Here is a 23,982-nt window from a genome sequence, read left to right as displayed (position 1 = left end):
TGACGCCTGTTTTACACCCTCAGTGCTAACCGGTGAAGCCTGGTTCACAGCCAAAGCTATGGGTAAAGGACCCCTGACAGTTAAGTCCAGCCACAAAAGATTCTGGGGTTGCGGCGCTCATCTCACTTTATTGGCTGAGGGAGCCAGCGTACAGCTTCCAGGTCATGTGGCCAGCATGACTAAGCCGCTTCTGGTGAAACCAGAGCAGCACACGGAAACGCCGTTTACCTTCCCGCCAGAGCGGTACCTATTTATCTACTTGCACTTTGACGTTCTTTCGAACTGCTAGGTTGGCAGGAGCAGGGACCGAACAACGGGAGCTCACTCTGTCGCGGGGATTCGAACCGCCAACCTTCTGATTGGCAAGCCCAAGGCTCAGTGGTTTAGACCACAGTGCCACCTGCGTCCCACATCTGAGAAGCTCCTAGCGCTCAAAACCGAGCGTCTCCACCCCCATCGTTCTGCCCGGATGCTGAGGTCCAGCGCCGAGGGCCTTCTGGTGGTTCCCTCATTGCGAGAAGCAAAGCTGCAGGGAACCAGGCAGAGGGCCTTCTCGGTAGTGGCGCCCGCCCTGTGGAACGCCCTCCCATCGGATGTCAAAGCGATAAATAACTACCTGACATTTAGAAGACATTTTAAGGCAGCCCTGTTCAGGGAAGTTTTTAATCTGTGATATTTTACTGTATTTTTGGTTTCTATGGAAGCCGCCCAGAGTGGCTGGGGAAACCCAGCCAGATGGGCAGGGTACAAATAATAAATTATTGTTATTATGATTATTATGCCCTGGAAGCCCTTTCAGAGGCATGAGGCTAGCTAGCAGTGTTCACACAGCAGTTGAAATGCACTTTGTTCATGCTCAGAAATCCTGTAGTTTGCAGGTAGCTGTTTTGGAATCACAAATATATTTACATACTGCCTTTCCTCCGAGGATCTCAAGGTGGCGTTTCTGGTTTTCTGCTGCTCCATTTTATCTTCAAAACAACCCTGGGACCTTCTCTTTTCATGATTCAACAGGCTGAAAGAGACTTGGCAGTACTCCTGCAGGTACGGGTGCTAGGGCAGCTTAAAAACCCAGCCTGCACTTCAGCCCCTCTGAACTAATTGTTTGTGAGCTTCCTAGACAGAGAGCAGCAACATGAGAGCAGGGCCTTTTCTGTGGTGGCTCCTTGCTTGCAAAATGCTCTCCCCAAGGAGACTTGCCAGGGGCCATCATCATACATCTTTAGCTGCCAGGCAAAAACACTTCTCCCAGGCCTTTGGCTAATTAAACTATCTATGGCCTTTTAAACTGTGGTGGGATTGTTTGTTACTATGATATGTATTTTTGTGTTTTTATATTGTAAAGCATCCTGTCATCTTTGGGTGGAGGGTGGCATAGAATTATTACTAATTAGGCATGGGAAAAGACTGCTTCAAAACCCAACTCAGCCACAAAACTTACTTGCGTCTCAGCCTGACCTACCTCACAGGGGTGTCATGAAGATAAAATTGGGTGAGGGGAAAGACCGCCTGGAGATCCTTGAGGAAAAGCAGGACATAAATGAAATAAATTATGTGGACTGGTTTGTGAGTAGCTGCAGATGACGTTTGCAGAAAGACAAACACACACAAGCATTTTTCTTCCCTGCAAACCTTAGAGCCTCCTTCCATTAATAAAGTGTGTTTGCTAAGCCACCTTTCAGAATACTGTACTTTTAAAGCCTGTAGTGATGATGCTTAAAATACACTCTCTTAGTAACGACTGCACAAAACAATTTAATTATTCGCAAACAGCAGGAGGGAGAGTCTGCTGTTCTCTTTATTCTGCTTATCTGAGAGTCTCTCCTTCACTTTGGGTGAATTGCAAGCGTTTGAGACAGAATAACTGAACAGGGACAAGGCAGCAGGAAAAACCACAAACCAAATAATGCAGATAAAAGTCCACACATCAGAGAAAAGGGGTGTCACTGTGTGCCAGGGACTGCCTCTTTTTTTAATCCAAACAGCAAGAACTCCATCCTCTGGTTCTTCACAGTACAGGATTACGCTGGCAAGGATATCCGTTCCATTTTTATACCTGAGAGAGATTTAACTGAGAGTCTCCACATCCTTGCAGCGATTCAGAATTCGGACTATCAAAACTTCCCCTTCCCCCAAATGTTCAGAGCTTTGCATCCTTCTTGGCAGGATCTTTCCTTGATGGGAGTTGAGCAGCCACTTGCGCTGAAATCAATTTAAGAAAGCTTTCTCTGCCTCTGGAAGGCAGGGTCACGCTCAGTCTTCCTCCTCCTCCTCCGCTTCAAAGACAGCTACCGCACACTGTCCAGTCGGGACGTAAGCGACAACATCCACTTCTCCCCCACCCTTGCTGGGCTTCTGGAAATGAATCTCCAGGGCTTCACGCATCAATTCCTCATCCAGGACGTCTGGAATCCCCGACAGCAGGACAGTCCGAGCGCAGACCGAAGGACGGAACTGGAATGGGGAGAAAGAAAAGAGAGGATGTTGTTGTCGGCGTCCGTCTGCCTCGGGAGACAAAGAAGGACCGCCTCTGGGGGTGGTCAAACCGCCGCGTTAGCATCACTGACGTAACCTCCCTGGGGTGCAAGCCTAGGCAGTGTGGACGGAGGTCCTGGGCTGCCCAGATGACAAGACCTCCCCCCTCTCGGCCTCACTGAAGGAAAGCAGAGCAATATGCCTGGCACCAGCTTGGCCGTAGGAGTTGCTGGACGGAGGCGTACAAGACGCCATCCAACTGTCTTAGTGACTCCACTCCTTGGTCTTTTACTTCTCCCAAAGATATCCTGCAAGGCAGTGGAGGTTGATGATCAGAGCTTTCTCCGAGATGGGCTACCTTCCTAGGTACCGTATTTTTTGCTCTATAAGACGCACGAGACCACAAGACGCACCTAGTTTTTGGAGGAGGAGAACAAGAAAAAAAATATTCTGAATCTCAGAAGCCAGAACAGCAAGAGGGACCGCTGCGCAGCGAAAGCAGCAATCCCTCTTGCTGTTCTGGCTTCTGGGATAGCTGCGCAGTCTGCATTCGCTCCATAAGACGCACACACATTTCCCCTTAGTTTTTAGGAGGGAAAAAGTGAGTCTTATAGAGCAAAAAATACGGTACGTCATGTCAGGAGTTCAGCCTACACTCGAGTAGGACCCTGGCAGAGACACATGTCTGACTGGCATGTTCTCTCCCTCCTGGTCTTTCGGGAGCCTCAAAAGCTTTCTTCAGCCTGAACATCACAGCGACCAATGCCAACCAACACTGGCCCTCTTAGGGATCCGCAGAGTTTGCGCATCATGCGTGATAGCAACTCAGCATTTTGGCTAATCTGCTTTATTTACCTATAAACACACACGGAGCACTGCAACATGGCTCCCTCTCTCTCTAGCATCAGACAGCAAAGAGAAAAAGAACAAAGGACAATAGTCCCACTTCACGGAACACAGGAACACAAGCATCCCGTCTCCGTCACTTCCCACTGTGCGGAGTCAAAACATACACAGTCATGTGAAAGACAAAAATCCCATGACTGCAATCATGGAGCAGGAATTCTAGCATGTCATGTGCTGAAACCATCTTCTTGATCACTGGACCGACTATTTAGGGTTAGAAGTGAAATTCAGAATTTTGCCGATGTAGCAGACTGCTCTGGTTAAATCCCAGAGGAAATTCCGGACTATTAGTATCATCTGCTCAGTCTGCTGGAGCCTGTCTTTGCACGCAGGGGAAATCCCTAGCGCACAATGAATGACGATGCCAGAGCTGCAGAGTCTTGGTTGCTTTTGCTAAATGCAAACATTACCACCAGCAGCAGCAACGAAAAACATGAAGATCCAGGAACCCAACATGCATCTGATTTTGGACAGCGGTGTTGTGGCACGATTTGGTTTCCTGAGGTCAGCGGTGCCGTTGTGGTAGAGCCTGGGGCAGTTGGCCAGGACCCCATTGAGCATGAGGGACCCTTAGGGACTGCCCATCCCATTTCGCCGTCTGAGGAGAAACAGGAAGGTGCCACACCCTCCCCCAAAGCCTTGTTTAACTGAGGTTGCGTGGTTGTAGATTCTTGGTTCTGGCAGCAGGGAGAAGTGAGAAGTCGCAGCTGCTTCTCCCATGGTGTAGGCACCGCCCCTTGGGATCCTGCCGCCCAAAGCGGCCACTTCCCTCCACCTCATGGGAGAGCAGGCCCTGACCCAGCTTACCACATTCTGAAGCAATGCACGTGGCATAATAATAATAATAATAATAATAATAATTTATTTATACCCCACCCTTCCCAGCCAGAGCCAGGCTCAGGGCAGCTAACACCAACAAAACCACAGTAAAAACATAATAGGGGGGAAAGAGGGGGGGAGAAAGAAAAAACACCCCAATTTAAAATACATGTTAAAATGCAATTTAAAATGCAGCCTCATTTTAAAATAGCTCACCTGCAGCTCTGCGATTTCCCCACCGACATAGTGTGACAGCTTGACTGTGTGAATCTCCTGTCCGATGGGCACTTGGTACCGGCCTTTTTGGATAAGCCGCTTGGCCACTGTAGAAGGGGAAGAGGCAAAGAAAAGGACAACACTGTGACTTTCCTTCTCGCTAATTTTAAAAAACGGTGCAGCTCTAACTACCCAAAGCGTAATACAGTGGTACTTTGGTTCTTGAACGTAATCCGTTCTGGAAGTCCATTCGACTTCCGAAACGTTCAAAAACCAAGGCGCGGCTTCCGATTGGCGCAGGCGCCTCAGAAACAATAGCCGACAGCAGCATCGGACGTTTGGCTTCCGTAAAAGGTTTGCAAACCGGAACACTGACGTCTGGGTTTGCGGCATTCGGGTTCCGATTTGTTCGTCCACTAAGCCGTTCGAGAACCAAGGTTCTGCTGTAGTTGGCATTTGGCGGAAGGGACTCTTGTATTCTGTACAGCACCTAGCACAACATTTCTTCCGAATGAAGATTATCATGTATTGTGCGGTGGGAGAAAACAAGCCCATTCACAGGGAAATTAAACGATGGGCTCACTTACACCCTGGCTGTAAAATGAGCAGCAGCTCAAACAAAAATATGGCAGTTTTGGTTTAAAATAAATCTTAAGCATTCATAGATGAGCTGGAGATGGTCCAAGAAAGGGAAATCAGGATGACCACCTCCCTTGCGACAAAAATAATTCACTGATTTTTGAGGTAAGCAAGCCACCTGCCCCTTCCCACTGCCTCTTCATCTATCTCCTCGTACCTCCATCATCCATAAACGTCAGCACCACGTGGCCAGTGTCGCTCAACCGCTCCACGTTGAACACCTCGCCTCCCATGTTCTGCCGCTTGTTGAAAAACAACTCCAACTTCTCAAGCAGCCGGTCCTCAGGCAGAGAGGAGGCCACGATGCCAGACAGCAGGACCCGTCGCGGACTCTTTTCCAGGGAGATCTGTGCGGGATGGGGAAGTGGTCTTAGGAAACCAGAACGGCCGCATCATGGCGCAGCTGAGGAAAGACGTCCATCAGAGGAAGAAGAGAATGTGGGGTTGGGTGCAGGCCACCTCCCTCCACGCAAGCCACCTCCAACAGTAGTGTGGTCACGGTCTGGCTGGAGGCAGAAGAGGCAACAGCCGGGGAACCCCCTAGGCCTAGGGAACCCCCAAGGGAAGAAGGCTCAGAGCAGGGCAAGGATGAGTGGTCAGCAGCAGAAGAGGAAGTGGACCGGAGGGAGGAGGCGTCAGCAGCAGGAGAGGTGACAGGGTTTAGTGAGCTAGAAGAAGCTGTGCCAGAGAGCAGTTCTAACTCAGAGGCAGAAGCAGAGGCTGGAGAGGAGCCTGAAGAATCCAGGCCATCTCCCCCTCCTGCTGCGGCCAGTTCCTCTCTCCCCTGGTCTCCTAGAACTCGCAGAGAAATGAAACAGCCAGAGCAAAGGGTGGTTGTGTACAAACACAGTCTGACACAGTCCTGAAAGACCTACACTGGCTCCCAGTACATTTCCAAGCACAATTCAAAGGGTTGGCGCTGACCTTTAAAACCCTAAATGGCCTCGGCCGAGTATACCTGAAGGAGCGTCTCCACCCCCATTGTTCTGCCTGGACACTGAGGTTCAGAGCTGAGGTACTTCTGGCAGTTCCCTCACTGCGAGAAGCCAAGTTACAGGGAACCAGGCAGAGGGCCTTCTCGGTAGTGGCACCTGCCCTGTGGAACGCCCTCCCATCAGATGAGAAGGAAATAAACAACAACCTGATTCTTAGAAGACATCTGAAGGCAGCCCTGTTTAGGGAAGTTTTTAATGTTTGATGTTTTATCGTGTTTTCAATATTCTGTTGGGATCCGCCCAGAGTGGCTGGAGAAACCCAGCCAGATGGGCGGGATATAAATAATAAATTTTCTATATTTTTTAATTAATTATTATTATTATTATTATTATTATTGGAAAGGCCCTGGAGAGGAGGAGTCTTAGTGGATACCAGGAAGACGGGGACCTTCAGTCCTCCTAACTGCTTCATTGGGGCAAGGCCTCCTAGAAAGAGTTGCTGAGACCACTAGGCCTGAGCTGTAGTCTGTTTTCTGGAATATTTAAAGCTAAATCTAAAGTTGCCTGATTGACTCAGTGGTGGCTATCTAGTCTTTTATATATCGTATGTGTTTGGATTATTAATGTATTTGGATGACTTTGTATGGTTTTATTGTTGACACTTATGCCAATTGAAGGCCAATAACAACTGCACTGGCCTCGGGTGATTTATTGTTTTTGCTGCTGACCTACGCTTGACTCTGGCCCTGACAGAGTGCTATCGCAGTTGCATGGATTGTAGCCTAACGGCATGTACTGCAGAGGGGCAGAAAATGTGCTGAGTGTGGTGCTAAGTGCAGTATTCAACTTCCTGGGAATGTTAGCTTTAATTTTTTTAAATAATACAGTGGTACCTCAGGTTAGGGACGTGGGTGGCGCTGTGGATTAAACCACAGAGCCTAGGACTTGCCAATCAGAAGGTCGGCGGTTCGAATCCCCGTGACGGGGTGAGCTCCTGTCGTTCGGTCCCTGCTCCTGCCAATCTAGCAGTTCGAAAGCACGTCAAAGTGCAAGTAGATAAATAGGTACCACTCCGGTGGGAAGGTAAACGGCATTTCCGTGCGCTGCTCTGGTTCGCCAGAAGCGGCTTAGTCATGCTGGCCACGTGACCCGGAAACTGTACGCCGGCTCCCTCGGCCAATAAAGCGAGATGAGCGCCGCAACCCCAGAGTCGGGCATGACTGGACCTAATGGTCAGGGGTCACTTTACCTTAACTACCTCGGGTTAAGAACTTAATTTGTTCTGGAGGTCTGTTCTTAACCTGCAACTGTTCTTAACCTGAGGTACCACTTTAGCTAATGGGGCCTCCCGCTGCTGCCGCCACACCACCGCCGTGCGATTTCTGTTCTCATCCTGAGGTAAAGTTCTTAACCCGAGGTACTATTTCTGGGTTAGCGGAGTCTGTAACCTGAAGTGTCTGTAACCTGAAGCGTCTGTAACCCGAGGTACCACCGTACTAATAAAACCAAGAACAGGTTTCTAGTTACAGCGTTAAGATTCGATAAAGAATCTGAACTTTCCCGTTCCAGCCCATTTTCTGTTTCAAATGTTCCCAATTACAATTACCCCCAATCACCCCAAAGTTTGGATGCACCAGGTGTGTATTGTGGGTCCAATTTTACAGTTGCAGAACCCACCTCCAAGGATGAGGGCAAGAGTAACACCGTCGCCTCAGCCTTCACGTGCACATAGCTGAATTCATCCAGTTGAACCTGGTGCTGCTCCATTTCAATGATCCTGGAGGCAACTGACAGGGAGGAGTGGAAAAAGAGGACAAGTCAACCCCAACTATCTCCTTCCATCCATATGCTTTCCTATCTGTCAGCTCAGCAACCCAGAATTAGTTCCCATCCTCCTTTAAGATGGAAACAAGAGGTTTTTTTTGTCTATGTGTGAGTGCGCTGAGGGAGTGTTAGGGGAGAGACAAGGCGCATCATGCTCCTTCTGGGGTACCTTGGTCCCTACTCTGCACCCCAGGAATGGCTTTGACTAGCTGGTTAAACGAGTCAAGGGTAGTCAATGGGTCTCAAACCCTCAGTGACTTAGGGACTTCCCCTGTATTCAAAGACAGGCTCTGGAAGATTGAGCGGACAAGACCAATGGTGGGTCCAGAGGTGAAGAAAGCATTATTTGCATGTGCTACAGAGGGAAATGAGGGGCAGGTGGGGCTCATCAGCCTGGGAAGGTAGCCCATCTGGGAGAAGGAAAACTCAGATCCGAAATCTCTGCTGTATTGCAGGATATCTTCAGGAGAAGAAAAGGCTACCAGCCTTTCTCAGCCCGTGGGTCCCCAGATGTTGTTGAACTACAACTCCCATCACCCCTAGCTAGCAAGGCCAGAGCTCAGGGATGATGGGAGTTGTAGTCCAACAACATCTGGGGACCCACAGGTTGAAAACCACTGGGCTAAGGAGTAAACTCTACACAGATCCGGAGAGGAATCCCTAAGGTGGTTGGGTGGCTCCTTAAAGGCCTCCTTCTGGCAACTCCTGCAGCCAAGCTGGTGACAAATGTCTTGCTCTGCTTTCCTTCAGATGTAAAGGTGATAAACAGCTATATAGTGGTACCTCGGGTTACGAACTTAATTCGTTCCGGAGGTCCATTCTTAACCTGAAACCGTTCTTAACCTGAGGTACCACTTTAGCTAATGGGGCCTCCCACTGTCGCCACCGTGCAATTTCTGTTCTCATCCTGAGGTAAAGTTCTTAACCCAAGGTACTACCTTTGGGTTAGCGGAGTCTGTAACCCGAAATGTTTGTAACCTGAGGTGTTCGTAACCCGAGGTACCACTGTACAACTTTTAGAAGACAGCTGTGCATCGGGAAGTTTTTAACTTTTGATGCTTTATAGTGTTTTACATACAATGGTACCTCGGTTTTCAAACGTCTCCATTGATGTACATTTTGGTTTTCGAACGCCGTAACCCCAGAAGTAAATACTTTGGTTTTCAAACACACCTCAGAAGTCGAACATGAAACGCGGCTTCCTCTGAGTGTAAGATCCTGAGGCCTAGCTGTCGGCTGTTGAGTTTTCGGTTTTCTAACATTTCAGAACTCGAATGGTCTTCCGGAATGGATTACGTTCGAAAACCGAGGTACCGCTGTATTCTGAAAGCTGGCCAGAGTGGCTGGGGTATAAGTAATAAAAGTATTATTATTATTCCTTTGGACCACACCAGCAAGGCCGAGAGGGGGGTCTTGTCGTCTGGGGAGACCAGGGTTTCCATACACACTGCCCACAAGAGGTCATCTCAGTGCTGTCCGCACAGCAGTCTGACTTCATGCCTGGAGGCACACTCCATTGTCTTTGAGACAGACGGATGCCAACAACGACATTGCTTGAAAGAGTTGGGCAAGAACTATGGAACCTTCATCAATAGAGGGATGAATGAGATTGAGAAACCAGGAATTGTAGTTGGGTGATCTCTTAAGGGGTCTTCCCTATAGCGGAAGAGCAAGTCCCATCGCTAGAGATAAAAGTGGTTGGGACTTTATACAGGATTCCTACTGCTGGCAAGGGGCTGGTTGAAATTACCTGCAAAGAGCCTTTGGGTTGTATTCAGCTAACTATTACTCGGAGTAAATCCCTTACAATGAATGGGCGTAAGCTAGTCATGGCCATTAATTGCAGCAACCGATTAATGTGCGTCCAAAAGACGCACCATCGTGCACACGCACATGGCGCCAAACCCAGAAGTGACCCAGAAATGCTCCCAATTGCCTGTCTCTACCTGCTCTTAGGTTCCCCAACTTAGGGCCACCCCTGTGGCATCTTTTCGGGGTCAGAATTTCAATCCAAACAGCCGCTCCTACCCTCATGGCTTTCAAAAGTGATGAGAGCCGATCCCCCAGGCACAGGGTATCGAATCTGTGGCCGGGCTGTCAAACGGTTAGGCAATGTCTCCTCCTTCGCCTCTTCCACGTGGCCTTTAAACACCATCGCCCTTTCAGGTAAGTTGGTTGGCACCTGGAGAGTGGGGGGCAGGAGAGAGAAGGTTGATATGAGAATGGGGTTTTTTTTCTGCTAGGTTTCGCACTCTACAACAAACTCTATTTTGAGTCAGAATTTCAACTGGATGTATCTCCCACGCGTACTCTTCTTGTTTTGTATTTCACATTGCCTCTTCTGATTAAAACTTTTAAATTATATATATATAATAGATTTATTGCATTAGCCGTGTGGCCATAGCATGATATACATTGAAATAACAACATAAAATGGGGGTGGGGAGGTAGAGGTAGATATCGTCCTGGGCGAATACTTAAAGAAAGAGAAAAAAAAACAAAAACTGCTGAGGCTGGAGGAGGACCGTTGAAGGGTCCTTCAGCTCCTCAGATTAGTCCTAACTCGATTGTCCTTGTACAATAAGGCTACTTGGAACTTCGTTCGGTTGTGCGGCGTATCGACTGCAGCTGTGGTGTTAAGGAAGAAGTTAGTGCCGCTTTCCTCTTCATCACACTAAGCAGGAAGTTAGCTGTCATCCCGGTAATCCAACAATCAGAATCCTGCAAAAAGAGGGACACTATCCAAGGCTGGATTGGGAGATGGAACTTATTCACGAGGGGAGTTAAAAACCGAGATCTTTCATCTGTCCAGTTGGGACAGAAGAGCATTACATGTTCCATAGTCTCCAGGGCCGTGTCATTACAGGAGCATGTTCTGTTTGCGATGGGAACTCTGGAATAACGACCCGACAGAACTGCTGTAGGAAAACAGTTGAGACGGGCACAGGTAAAGGCCCTTCGCTTAGCCTCCGAAGAAATTGTGAAGCAGTATAGAGGGATCCCTTCAGGGGGTGGAATAGCTAGGGCTAGGCCTGAACACGGTCCTCTTGCACAAGAAGCTGTGTTAGAGAAGTCAAGTTGCTGTAGTTTCTTTTTAATTGGGGGTAGGGCCACCGGGCTGATACACTCTAAGTTAAGAACAGTTTTACAATTCAAATTGAGAAGAGAGCGGAATTTGAGGTTAATTGTAGTTTTCCAAGGGGAATTATGAATATCTCTTAGGATCAGATTGGAAAAGCCACCTCTAATTCGAGCATCCGATGCTAATAGGTGGAAGGTGTAGGAAATGGCTCGACTCCATGCTCGTCTAACAATTGAAGGCTGGGCGAACTCGAGTCGTAGGGCTGCACCTGAGACACATCTCGGGACGCCGGAAAGAGATCTCAGAAACATATGAAGTGGGCGATCCAAGTTACCTGATATTGCTGTAGTCCATACTTCGCATCCATATAATAATTTAGGGACAACTTTGGCATTAAATATTTGAATTGCTGCTGGAAGGTGTTTGCCGCCCTTCTGGTGGTAAAATCGGACAATGGCGTTAGAGGTCGTGGTTGCAGCGAGAAAGGCAGATTGTAGATGGGTGGTCCAGGAGAGATTATAAGTGAATATTAAGCCTAGATATTTAAAGGCTTTTACCTTTTCTAAGTAGCCACCTGTGATCTTAAGCGGCTCCAACTTGAGTTTGCGGGAACGAGTGAAGTGGAGGACTTTCGATTTTTTATAATTAATATTAAGAGCTTCCGCCTTACAATAGGCGATAAATGCATTAACTGCATTTGCTAGGTCCGCAGCTGTTCTGGATAAGATGACGGCATCATCAGCATAGAAAAGGGAAGCAACGGGGTGGCCTGCTAAGTGAGGAGGATACTTAGATGCTAGCTTCAAAGTGGAAATTGCATCATGAAGATAGAGATTAAACAGTAAAGGGGCCAAGAGACAACCTTGTCGGACGCCCTTGGCCGTTGGAAATGGAGTAGTGAGGGAGCCGTTAGGACCAGTTCGGACGCGAGCTGTGGTGTTTGAATAAAGGGAGATAATTAGGGAGAGGAGGTGCGGATCAATTCCCAGATGGGCAAGTTTGGACCATAATCTCTGCCTAGGAATGGAATCAAAGGCGGCCTCCAGGTCCATGAAAGCGGCAAATAGGTGGCCTTGCCTTGGAGCAGTGTATTTACTGGCAAGGTGATAGAGAGTTAGACAGTGGTCCATGGTTGACGCTGACTTTCGGAAACCAATCTGTTCTAGCGGTAGAATGTTCCTCTCCTGGACCCATGAGAGAAGTTCCTCCAGTAAAACAGTGGCAAATATTTTCCCCGGGATGGATAATAAGCTGATGGGGCGATAGTTCCTAGGGATGTTTGGCTGGCCGCCTTTGAAGATCGGAACTATTATAGCTTCTCTCCAGGAGTCGGGGATGTCTAGGGCGGAGGAGATAGTGGTGAATACAGGAGTCAGGTGTTCGCTCCACCAAAGAGGATCAGTCAGGAAAAGGTCCAACGGGACCATGTCTGGGCCGGGGGCCTTATTCCTTCGCATTGACATTATGATGTTGAAAATGCGAGTTGAGGTAAAGTTTATTGAAGAAGTGGGACTAAGAGAGCAGGAACTGAGGTCCGACGGGGATTGAAGGAGATCTGTAAGATGGTTTGGAGAAGCGAAACTGGTTGAATAATAGGCAATCCATTCATCAGCGGAAATCTGGGTAGCTGGATTGAATGGTGCCGAAGGTCTAACTAGGCGCCAGAAGGAGCGGGAGTCATGCCTCTCTACAGCCGAACGAAGAGTGGACCAAGCCTCAAGGATGTGCTGCTGTTTCTTGCAATGAATCATGATATGTCCTTTTAATATCTATGAGCTTTGCACGGGTTTGGGGGTCGTTGGAAAATTTGATGATTCTGACCATTTTCCTAATTCGCCTTCTTAGGGCTTTACATTCCTTGTCAAACCAGGGCGATTCAGAGAAGAGGCGTTGGTAAGTAGGCGAGGTGGTGGTTATGTAAGTTGTTGAGAAAGCATCAAGTAATTTCCGGTATTGGTCAGCGGGCAGGATTGGATCAGAGGGAACTGCAGACATATCAAATGATTTTTGTATGTCCAGGGCAAGAGAGGAGCTGAGGCTTGTCCATTTCTTTGTTTTGTATACAGGGTGGCTTTGTACCATGGTTCTATAGTTTGAGGGGACTGGAAGTGGCTCTATTAGGTTTAACATTAGAGTCAATGGAAGGTGGTCACCACCAAAATATTCAGCCACTTCCATTTTTGTAGAAATTGAGAATAGCTCCGGCGTCAATAAAATGTAGTCGACAACACTGGTTCCCCGGGAAGTGATGCACGTTAATTGCTGCGAGGACAAGGGAGTAATGTTACCATTTGCGATGCAGAGATCGTTTTCCATGGCCAGTTGGGCCATCAGCCTCCCCGACGCATTTGTTATAGGATCAAGAGAGCATCTGTTTCCCCAGGGGGGCTGCAGGGGATTGTCCAGGAGTGCTGCGGGAGATATTATATCATCGTCGTTGGGACCTATTCTTGCATTAAAGTCGCCTAAGAGGATTTGAGGGAGTCCTGGGTTAGTTGTTTGAAGATCATGGAGCCAAGACGAAAGTTCAGACCACCTTTCATTGCGGTCGAAATCATTAATTGCTGGGGGCAGATATACTGTAGTTATCAACCATGGGCTTTTGGTCTTTGGGAGATGGATCTTTATGGTGAGAAAGTAAGGGGAAGATTTAATTTCCTCGCAAATAGTGAGGGATAAGCTGGTTGAAATAAGACAGGCGAGGCCAACTTGGGGGCGACCTCTGTTGGTTAGTTTACGAGCACAGGAGCTAAAGGAGCAATAATTTGGGAGAACGGTACTTTGTTGGGACCAGGTCTCTTGGAGGCACACAATGTCGAAAGAAGAGATGAAATTCATTGCTTCAGGATCCATTTGCTTTGTCGCCCAGCCGTTAACATTCCAGGAGACAATTTTAAGGCTCTGGGATGGGTTGGGTGCGTCTTTCAAGGAAACAACTGCTTTTGCTTGATTTGTGAGTGAGGGTTGAGTCTGTTCATATCTAATGATGTCGGATTTCCGCGGAGATAGGGAGCCGGCTGGTGTTTGTCTCTGGTCTGATCTTTGTCAATTATTTCCCAAGGTGCTTTTAGGGATTACTTTTTTATGAGCCGGCCCATTGCTCTCCATACATGGCAAACTAGCCAAGTGTTCTATAGTTTCGGCTGTTAACTGTTGAATACTGACATTAGTGGTCACCGGGCCTTTGAAGTGTGTTATCTCTTTCCGTAGGTATTTTTCCGGAACCTGATTGTGGCCTAATTCCGCCTCATCTAGGTACCTCAGCTTGTCCCAAGAGCCTGGTGAGTTCACCTTCGGGATGGTTCTCCTTATTGGAGGTGGTGTAGTGTTCTCTTCAGTGTGCTGAGCTTCCTTAATTGGGGGTAGATTAATCTCAGCCATTGTCTGAAGGTAACATGGCCGACAGGCCGCTGGGTTTTGTTCTTGTGTAGGGTTCAAATTATAGGAAGTCTGGTCCTTTTTATGGGTGTCCATATTGATTTCCTTGTTTATATCTCTCCCAGCCAGCTTAATTCTTAGCATATCCAATCTTTCTAATATTTCAGCTTGTATTGGAGATGGAAACTTTTAAATTAATAAGTAATTGTAGAACTCAGCTAGCAGATAGTTGAAGGAAAATGTTAAGGAAAGGACAGAGCACTTCTGTGCATAGGCAGAGATTTTGCCTTGCCACTGAACAAATGCCACCAGTCTCAGTTGGTTTGTAGGGCAGAAAAGAGGAATAGTAATAGGAATTATTATAATTTTATTTATTTATTCATATACAGTGGTACATCGGGTTAAGAACTTAATTCGTTCTGGAGGTCCGTACTTAACCTGAAACTGTTTTTAACATGAAGCACCACTTTAGCTAATGGGGCCTCCTTTAGCTAATGGGGCCTCCTGCTGCCACCGTATGATTTCTATTCTCATCCTGAAGCAAAGTTCTTAACCTGAAGCACTATTTTTGGGTTAGCGGAGTCTGTAACCTGAAGTGTATGTAACCTGAAGCGTATGTAACCCGAGGTACCACTGTATACCGTATTTTTCGCTCTATAAGATGCACTTTTTCACGCCTGAAAAGTAAGGGGAAATGTGTGTGCGTCTTATGGAGCGAATGCAGGCTGCGCAGCTATCGCTGAAGCCAGAACAGCAAGAGGGATTGCTGTGCAGCTCCTCTTGTTGTGATGCCTTAGCCTGAGCCTCCCTCTTCCTTTCTCTTCAACAACATTTGATTCAGAATATTTTTTTTCTTGTTTTCCTCCTCTAAAAACTAGGTGCGTCTTATAGAGCGAAAAATACGGTGCATACATACATTCCTCCCCTACCCATCAGGCTGGGTTTCCCCAGCCACTCTGGGCAGCTCCCAACAGAATATTACAGAATATTCCCTAAACAGGGCTGCCTTCAGATGTCTTCTAAAAGTCAGATAGTTGTTTATTTCCTTGACATCTGATGGGAGGGCGTTCCACAGGGCGGGTGCCCCTACCAAGAAGGCCCTCTGCCTGGTTCCCTGTAACTTCACTTCTTGCAATGAGGGAACCGCCAGAAGGCCGTCAGAGCTGGACCTCAGTGTCCGGGCTGAACGATGGGGGTGGAGACGCTCCTTCAAGTATACTGGGCTAAAGCCATTTAGAGCTTTAAAGGTCAGCACCAACACATTGAATTGTGCTTGGAAATGTACTGGGAGCCAATGTAGCTCTTTCAAGACCGGTGTTATATGGTCTCGGCAGCCGCTCCCAGTCGCCAGTCTAGCTGCTAGATTAGTTGTAGTTTCTGGGTCACCTTCAAAGGTAGCCCCACATAGAGTGTATTGCAGTAGTCCAAGTGGGAGATAACCAGAGCATGCACCACTCTGGTGAGACAGTCCGCAGGCAGGTAGGGTCTCAGCTTGCATACCAGATGGGATCTCAAGAGGAATTCTGTCTGGGATTCAATGGCTCCTTCCGGGAAAGACACAAGCTTGCCTACGTGATTAAACTAGCCTATTTCTCAGGCTTCCCCACACCCAGTACCTTGCGGAGCTCTTCTTGGGTCACCTGAAACCTTTCCAGCTGCTCCAGTTCGTCTTCCAGAGCCAGTTTCTCTTGTAGCAATTGGCGTTTTTCCGTCAGCGCCAACTGAATCTCTCTCTGCAGGGAAAAGATGGTGATCTATTAAACAGGAAACACGAGGGATGTCTGCCAGTGCGGACAACCTGTAAACCCAAGATGTGCCCAAGGAGTGTTTGGACTTCATCTCCCATCTATGGGATATTTAAAGTGCAGTCAAACCAAGAGTTTGCTACATGGGCACATTTTTACGGTTGATTATTGGGATGCAGGTGGCGCTGTGGGTTAAACCACAGAGCCTAGGACTTGCCAATCAGAAGGTCGGCGGTTCGAATCCTCACAACGGGGTGAGCTCCCGTTGCTCAGTCCCTGCTCCTGCCAACCTAGCAGTTCGAAAGCACGTCAAAGTGCAAGAAGATAAATAGGTACCGCTCCAGCGGGAAGGTAAATGGCGTTTCCGTGCACTCCTCTGGTTTGCCAAAAGCGGCTTCGTCATGCTGGCCACATGACCCGGAAGCTGTACGCCGGCTCCCTCGGCCAATAAAGCAACATGAGCGCCGCAACCCCAGAGTTGGTCACGACTTTACCTTTACCTATTGCATTTCAATATTTTACCATAAGCTGCCCAGAGAACATAGTTTGGGGGAGGCATGCAACGACTGCAAACAAATAAATAGGTAAAAAGGTAAAGGACCCCTAGATGGTTAAGTCCAGTCAAAGGCAACTATGGGGTTGCGGCGCTCATCTCGCTTTCAGGCCAAGGGAGCAAGCGTTTGTTCACAGACAGCTTTCCAGGTCATGTGGCCAGCAGGACTAAACAGCTTCTGGCACAACAGGACACTGTGATGGAAACCAGAGGGCATGGAAATGCTGTTTACCTTCCCGCCGCAGTGGTACCTATTTATCTACTTGCACTGGCATGCTTTCGAACTGCTAGGCTGGCAGGAGCTGGGACAGAGTCACGTGGATTCAAACTGCCAACCTTCTGATCGGCAAGCCCAAGAGGTTCCGTGGTTTAGACCACAGCACCACCTGCGTCCTTGACAAACAAGTAACAACAGCCTTATCACATAAGTTACACAGTTTGCATAATTTATTATTATGTACATGTGTTAATCTGGGGGTAGGGTGCCAGAGTCCAATTTTCTGAGAATCTCAGCTCTCTAACTTTCCTTGAAGCATGTGTTTGGCCTACACGGCTGCAAGAAATGCCTGAACATACGTCAGCAACACCTGGGGAAATATCAGAAAAATGGAGGAAAACAAGGAGGACGATTTGCTGTGGTCCCCCTCCTGACCTTTCCCAATGACTTGCAGAAACAAAATAAAAGGATGCAAAATAAGAAAATGGGTGCTTATGTTTCACCAGGACGACTGCATAACTGAACATCTCTCAGTGCAGGACTGCGGGGATGTTGATGAATTATTTGCTTTTCTTTAAAGCAGGGCAGAGGAATCTGTAGCCCTGCAGTTGTTGCTGGAGAGTTCAACAACAAACATGTTTCCCATTCCCTGCTTTAAAAGAAGAATAGACTCAACCCTGGTCTTAAAAGATCTGTACTATGGTTTTCCCAGTCGTGATGTATGGAAGTGAGAGCTGGACCATAAAGAAGGCTGATCGCCGAAGAATTGATGCTTTTGAATTCTGGTGCTGGAGGAGACTCTTGAGAGTCCCATGGACTGCAAGAAGATCAAACCTATCCATTCTTAAGGAAATCAGCCCTGAGTGCTCACTGGAAGGACAGATCCTGAAGCTGAGGCTCCAATACTTTGGCCACCTCATGAGAAGAGAAGACTCCCTGGAAAAGACCCTGATGTTGGGAAAGATGGAGGGCACAAGGAAAAGGGGACAACAGAGGACAAGATGGTTGGCCAGTGTTCTTGAAGCTACCAGCATGAGTTTGACCAAACTGCGGGAGGCAGTGGAAGACAGAAGTGCCTGGAGTGCTCTGGTCCATGGGGTCACGAAGAGTCGGACACAACTAAACGACTAAACAACAACAACAACCTGAAAACCTGCTTTCTGGGGCTGAGACTCTTCTTCAAGCTCCTGGAGTCTTTTACGCAGAAGCTCAGTTTCTCTCTCGAGTTTTGATGCCTCTCGTTCGCTCTCTTTTCTGCCAGCCTCCAAGGAAAATTGGTCAACCTCCAATGCTTTGCACATATCCTAAAGGTGACAAGCAGACATGTGACGGTCAGAAAGGATAAAATCAGGAAAGGGGAAATCTGAAGAAAATGTGTGTATTTTTTTATCCCGATGAATTTTTCTTAAACTTTCCAGTAGGCAAAATGGGAAATTGAGAATATCCAATCAGGGTGATGGAGTTTAATACTGTATGAGAAAGTTTCTGTCCACATAATATGTTTCCTTTTGTTTACTACGAAGTTTGTGTTATCTTTTGTTTCTTTCAGCTCTTCAGGTGGCAAACACAAATATTTAAGAAGCATAAGGTGGAGCTCCCTCTCTAATATCAGGTATATATTTACAGTTTTGCTAGAACAAAAGTAATGCACTTATACTTTGGGGGGCACAGTCCTAGGCATGCTAACCTCGTGGTGATCCCCACTAAACAGAGTGGATTTTGCTTCTGAGTAAACATGCAGAGAATAAATTTAAAACCAGGGTGGATTTGATTTAAATCAAATCAAATCAATTTAAATCACGAGTCAGTAAGACTTGATTTAAATCAAATTTTTTACAGAAGGACTCATTCTAGCATATTTACAACCAGAGGAAGTTTTCATTTTTGGAATAATAAATAGTTGTTTACAGTTATATCAAAAATTACTGATTTGGTTATTCTATTAGAAATACATAGACAGATAATTATGAAATTATAGTGAGGTTTAATAAGTTAACTGTTTACATTTGGACAACTTTTCTGATGTGGTTAAACAATTTTATTTTTTTAAAAAAGAAAAAGATTGAGTTTTAGCAACACATGAAAAACTTTAAACAAACCCTTATTTCCTGATGAACAGCCTTTGGAGTAGAATGTAACTTAAATAGAAAACTATCTTTAGAAAGATTTTTCCTCCAAAAGCATTTTATTTTAAAAATCCGATTTCAACTTAAAAAAACCCAATTTCAATAAAAAAAAATCCGATTTTTTTAAAAAATCATTGGTTTTTACCCATCCTGTGTAAAACTCAATAAAAAGCAATTAAAAATAAAATAAAAATAAAGGAAAGAGCTTTGAGGACAGCCTCCGAACACCAACACATCTCACTTTCGACATGAGAGACAACTGCTGTTTCCAAAGAAGAGTACCTGCCATTTCAAGGTTTGTTCTGCTGCCACTGTCTCACTTGCTGAAATTCCTGGAGTGGGCAGGTAGATGAAGGAGTCCTGAAGAGCAGAACAAAAGGATGTTCGTTCACAGCCCAGGACCTCCTGCCTCCACGCAACAGGAGCGCAGAGGCGAGTTCAAAAACTTATGGGACATGGTGGGGACGGGGAGAAGGGGACTAACTACCGTATTTTTCGCTCTATAAGACGCACCAGACCATAAGAGGCACCTAGTTTTTGGAGGAGGAAAACAAACAAAAAAATATTCTAAATTTCAGAAGTCGGAACAGCAAGAGGGATTGCTGCACAGCGAAAGCAGCAATCCCTCTTGCTGTTCTGGCTTCTGGGATAGCTGCGCAGCCTGCATTTGCTCCATAAGACGCACACACATTTCCCCTTACTTTTTAGGAGGGAAAAAGTGAGTCTTATAGAGCAAAAAATACGGTATTTTTCATTATTTTTATTAAAGCTTTATTGCAGAACAATTTACACACTACATAAAAAACAACACAAACCAAACAACACCATACCCTCGTAACAACTAAACACTAACGAACAACATATCATTTGGCATCACACACACTTTTGACTTCTGATTCACCTCACTGTACTTTTTACACATTATTGGTCTATTCACACTTCCTTAATTTCTTAAGTGTTGCATATCAAAAGGAGATTTTTGCTTTTATAATTTCCTCATTATTCAAGATTCAATCCAGACCTGTCAGGAGATTTGCATTATCACAATACTTTTTTTAGATATTCTCTGAATATTGTCCAATCTTTACTCACTTTCTGGTTTGAGTTTCCTCTTAATCTCCCAGTCATTTTCGCAAGTTCTAAATATTCTATCATCTTCGCCTGCCAGTCAATTTTTGTGGGGGTTGAGTCACCTTTCCAATTTTTTGCTATTAAAATTCTGGTTGCCGTGGTTGTTTACATAAAAAAGGTTCTTTCTTTTTTTTTGTATTTCGGTAAACATAATGCCTAATAGAAAGGCTTGGGGGGGGGGGTTTGAAGGAGAATTTAAGTATCTTTTTGAGTTTGTTATATATTATGTCCCAGAATTCTCGTATCTTCATGCAGTCCCACCACATGTGCAGGAAGGTACCTACCCTTTTTTGCATCTCCAGCAAACGTTTGAGTTCTTTTTATATATCTTGGCCAATTTGAGAAGATGACTAACTATTGACCACTTGGTAAATATATCAACTTATTAAACGCACAGAGCTGCCTGAACTGCCATGTGAGGCGGCGACTTGCATAGTCATACCTCGGGTTGCGAACGCTGCGAGTTGCACGTTTTCAGGTTGCGGACCACACTGAACCCGGAAGTACCGGAATGGGTTACTTCCGGGTTTCGGCGCTCGCGTCATGCGCAGAACCACAGAATAACGTCACACACATGTGGAGAAGCACCAAATTGCGTCATCCTCATGCGCAGACGCAGCGCTTCAGGCTGCGAACATGCCTCCCGCACGGATCACGTTCACAACCAGAGGTATGACTGTACAGTGGTACCTCGGGTTAAGAACTTAATTCATACTGGAGGTCCGTTCTTAACCTGAAACTGTTCTTAACCTGAAGCACCACTTTAGCTAATGGGGCCTCCCCCTGCTGCCGCACCACTGGAGCACGATTTCTGTTCTCATCCTGAAGCAAAGTTCTTAAACCGAGGTAATATTTCTGGGTTAGCGGAGTCTGTAACCTGAAGCGTATGTAACCTGAAGTGTATGTAACCCAAGGTACCACTGTACTTGAAAGAGGCACTCTTGAATCAAGGTTTCTCATATCACTCTGAAGGAAGACGCAACAAACATGTTTAGCAGAGAGGCATATGGTGTTGATATGGAAAAGGATCTATTCTCTAAAGAGCACACAGCAACAGCGGATTAACCGTGGAATAGTAGATTACAGGAATGCATAGAGGCGAGCAAAACAAGCCAAGGGAGTCACAGGATTCCCTCGTGGGATTCATCCAAAGAAAAGATCGGTGGACAACAAACCCCCTATTAGTACTAAAGTAAGGTTAACTGGGGACGCGGGTGGCCCAAACCACTGAACCTAGGCTTGCCGATCAGAAGGACGGCGGTTCGAATCCCCGTGACGGGGTGAGCTCCCGTTGCTCGGTCCCTGCTCCTGCCAACCTAGCAGTTCGTAAGCACGTCAAAGTGCAAGTAGATAAATAGGTACTGCTCCAGCGGGAAGGTAAATGGCATTTTCGTGCGCTGCTCTGGTTTGCCAGAAGCGGCTTAGTCATGCTGGCCACATGACCCGGAAGCTGTACACCGGCTCCCTCGGCCAGTAAAGCGAGCTGAGCACCGCAACTCCAGAGTCTGTCATGACTGGACCTAATGGTCAGGAGTCCCTTTACCTTTACCTTTAAGGTTAACTTGGGACGCGGGTGGTGCTGTGGTCTAAACCACTGAGCCTAGAGCTTGCCGATCGGAAGGTCAGCGGTGAGCTCCCGTTGCTTGGTCCCAGCTCCTGCCCACCTAGCAGTTCGAAAGCACATCAAAGTGCAAGTAAATAGGTACCGCTCCGGCAGGAAGGTAAACGGCGCCAGAAGTGGCTTAGTCATGCTGGCCACATGACCCGGAAAAACTGTGTGCAGACTCCCTCGGCCAGTAAAGCGAGATGAGTGCCGCAACCCCAGAGTTGTCTGTGACTTAACTGTCAGGGGTCCTTTACCTTTACATTTTTAAGGTTAATTAGGAGGCTCTCAGCTGCCAGTCCAAGGGGTTCGGAAGGACTGGATAGCTGCTGCTAGCCCCAGAAGGGCAAGTTAAATATGGATGTGACTTTTGCACCATAGCAAGGGAACCAGTGGCACTAATTAACATAACGCACAGCCTTGCAAGGAATCCAAGGAAATCAATGGTCAGTAAGCAGAGGGTGGGTATTTTCTTCTTCACGAAACATAAAATTAACTCATGTCCATGTGCCACCACCAAAGGTGGAAATGCCACTGGTTTAGGGGGCTTGAGGAAGGGCTGGTGAAGTCTATCCACATGAAAACACAGTCCTGATTACATTTAGCGTTTATAATTTCAGCAGGGTAATTTAAGGAGGTCATTTTGTTGCTGCTGTTCTTAAAACAACTGCGTCAGAAATACTTGATGTCTTACTGCAAATAGCTCAGAGGTTTCCCAGCAGATCCTGGGCTCATTGCGCTACATTTAAAGTAGCAAACTGACCCAAATGCTAAGGAATGCTGGTGTAAGTTTTAATTTGTTTTAATTTAATTTAATTGTTTTAATTTATTTTAATTTTTTGATTGCATTTTTTCCTTGATTCCCTTGTTTTTATCTTTTTCAAAACCACTTTGAGATTTATCTATTTTTACAATCAAATGGCCTATATATTTTACGAAATAAATAAGAAGATACCACTTTAAACCTTCATGGCTTCCTCCAAAGAATCCTGGGAACAATAGTTTGTTCAGGGTGCTGACAGCCGTTAGCAGACCCCTCTATTACAAAGCTTTGATATCCAGAATTCCCTTGGAAGAGGGATTGATTGTTAAATCATTCTGGGAACTGTAGTTCTGTGAGAGGAATAAGGGGTGCCAAACAATTCCCAGCAGCACCCTTAGCAAACTACAATTCCCAAGATTCTTTGGGGGGAGCCAAGATTATTTAAAGTGGTGTGAAAGTGCTTTAAATATGTACTGCTTAGTCCTCATCCATCCATCTGGGTGCCACACAGAGGCAGATTCTTAGTTGCCTATCAGTTACCTACTCACCTCATCTGAATCCATTCTGTTGACACACCTGGAAGAAAACAGAAGGGCTGCGTTTGCAGTGCACTTTAATACAAAACAGAGGTAACCCAAATACCACCCAGGGCACCGGAAAAGTCGAGAGCCGCCATGGGAGCAGCCAGGATTTTTGTTGTGGGGCAGAACCTCGGTTTGCCATGTATTGATTATTGATTTTGGAGGGCAGCCGCCACTCCCTGCCCGCCTTGGCTTCTCCCATGAAACCCGCCCTGCTTGCTGAATTCACAGTGCCCAGTCCCGAACCCCAGGCTTCAAATGCAATGGTTGCTAACCTGCCGCCCCTACGGAGGACTCAGCCTGACCTCGCCCTCCAGTCTGGCGTCGAGAGGCAGGCGGCGCGCAGAGGGCGCGCACGGACACCTCCATCCAAGCGCAAAGCGGAACGTTTGGGTGCTGCGGTTTGGGGACAGAATCGGATCAGGCCTACAAGACCCTCCCCAAACTAGCGAGCTTACCTTTCCCAGCAGCTGCTGGCCTCCTTGCGTCGCTTCCACTTTCGATTTCCAGCTGTTAAAAGCCTCCCCCCCCCCAACCAAGCCCCGCCCGAAGCGGGAAGTCTGCTTCCCAGGCAGGATGGGTGCGCCTTTGTGGCGTTGGAAGAAGGGACCCCGGGTCATCTAGTCCAACCCCCCCCCCTCTTTACCATGCACGAATCTCAGCATAGAATTGTGGGGTAAGAAGAGATCTATTTGGTCCCCCGGGTTTGTGTGTTTAATCTGGGATTTCCGAGGAGCAACCGTCCAGTTTCCGATTTCTCAATGGAGAGATTGTTTTGGAATAACGGATAGCCTTGTATTTAAATTTTTCCCCTTTTCCCTGCTATATAGCCCGGACAACTGCAGATTGCATGTCTAATATCGGAGTTCCGCACGGAAGTGTTTAAATTGCAATGAACATGAACAAAGTGCCCCCACCACAAAATAAATCAGCACCCACAGCTAAGAAATTATGTATTTACTAGCGGTGTCTGTGTGTGCACGCGCATA

The 23,982-nt window shown here is 46.9% G+C and overlaps 1 protein-coding gene across 1 annotated transcript; it reads right to left on the bottom strand.

Moving 5' to 3' along the window:
- Positions 1 to 1,754: 1,754 nt before the first annotated feature.
- IFI35 (interferon induced protein 35) lies at positions 1,755 to 23,563 on the bottom strand. The gene is made up of 10 exons (XM_080976947.1): positions 23,452 to 23,563; positions 22,961 to 22,988; positions 19,198 to 19,275; positions 17,935 to 18,093; positions 15,891 to 16,007; positions 9,843 to 9,996; positions 7,668 to 7,777; positions 5,213 to 5,402; positions 4,417 to 4,523; positions 1,755 to 2,454 (listed from the first exon to the last, which is right to left on the bottom strand). The coding sequence occupies exons 2-10, from the start codon at positions 22,973 to 22,975 to the stop codon at positions 2,254 to 2,256; spliced, it is 1,131 nt and encodes a 376-aa protein (XP_080833073.1). The 5' UTR covers positions 22,976 to 22,988; positions 23,452 to 23,563; the 3' UTR covers positions 1,755 to 2,253.
- Positions 23,564 to 23,982: the final 419 nt, after the last annotated feature.

Source organism: Podarcis pityusensis (genome assembly GCF_964106645.2).
Source record: "Podarcis pityusensis genome assembly, chromosome: 13".
Lineage (NCBI taxonomy): Eukaryota > Metazoa > Chordata > Lepidosauria > Squamata > Lacertidae > Podarcis > Podarcis pityusensis.
The sequence above is the reverse complement of the archived record's forward strand: the minus strand, read 5'-3'. Positions and strand labels throughout refer to the sequence as shown.

What these genes read in the sequence shown, in the direction of transcription:
- IFI35 (XM_080976947.1), bottom strand. An exon ending in AACAAACCTTGAAATGGCAG is followed by an intron (nt 18,094 to 19,197) that starts GTACTCTTCTTT and finishes TGTCACCTTTAG; the next exon opens with GATATGTGCAAAGCATTGGA. An exon ending in CCCAGAAAGCAGGTTTTCAG is followed by an intron (nt 16,008 to 17,934) that starts GTTGTTGTTGTT and finishes TTTTCCCTGCAG; the next exon opens with AGAGAGATTCAGTTGGCGCT.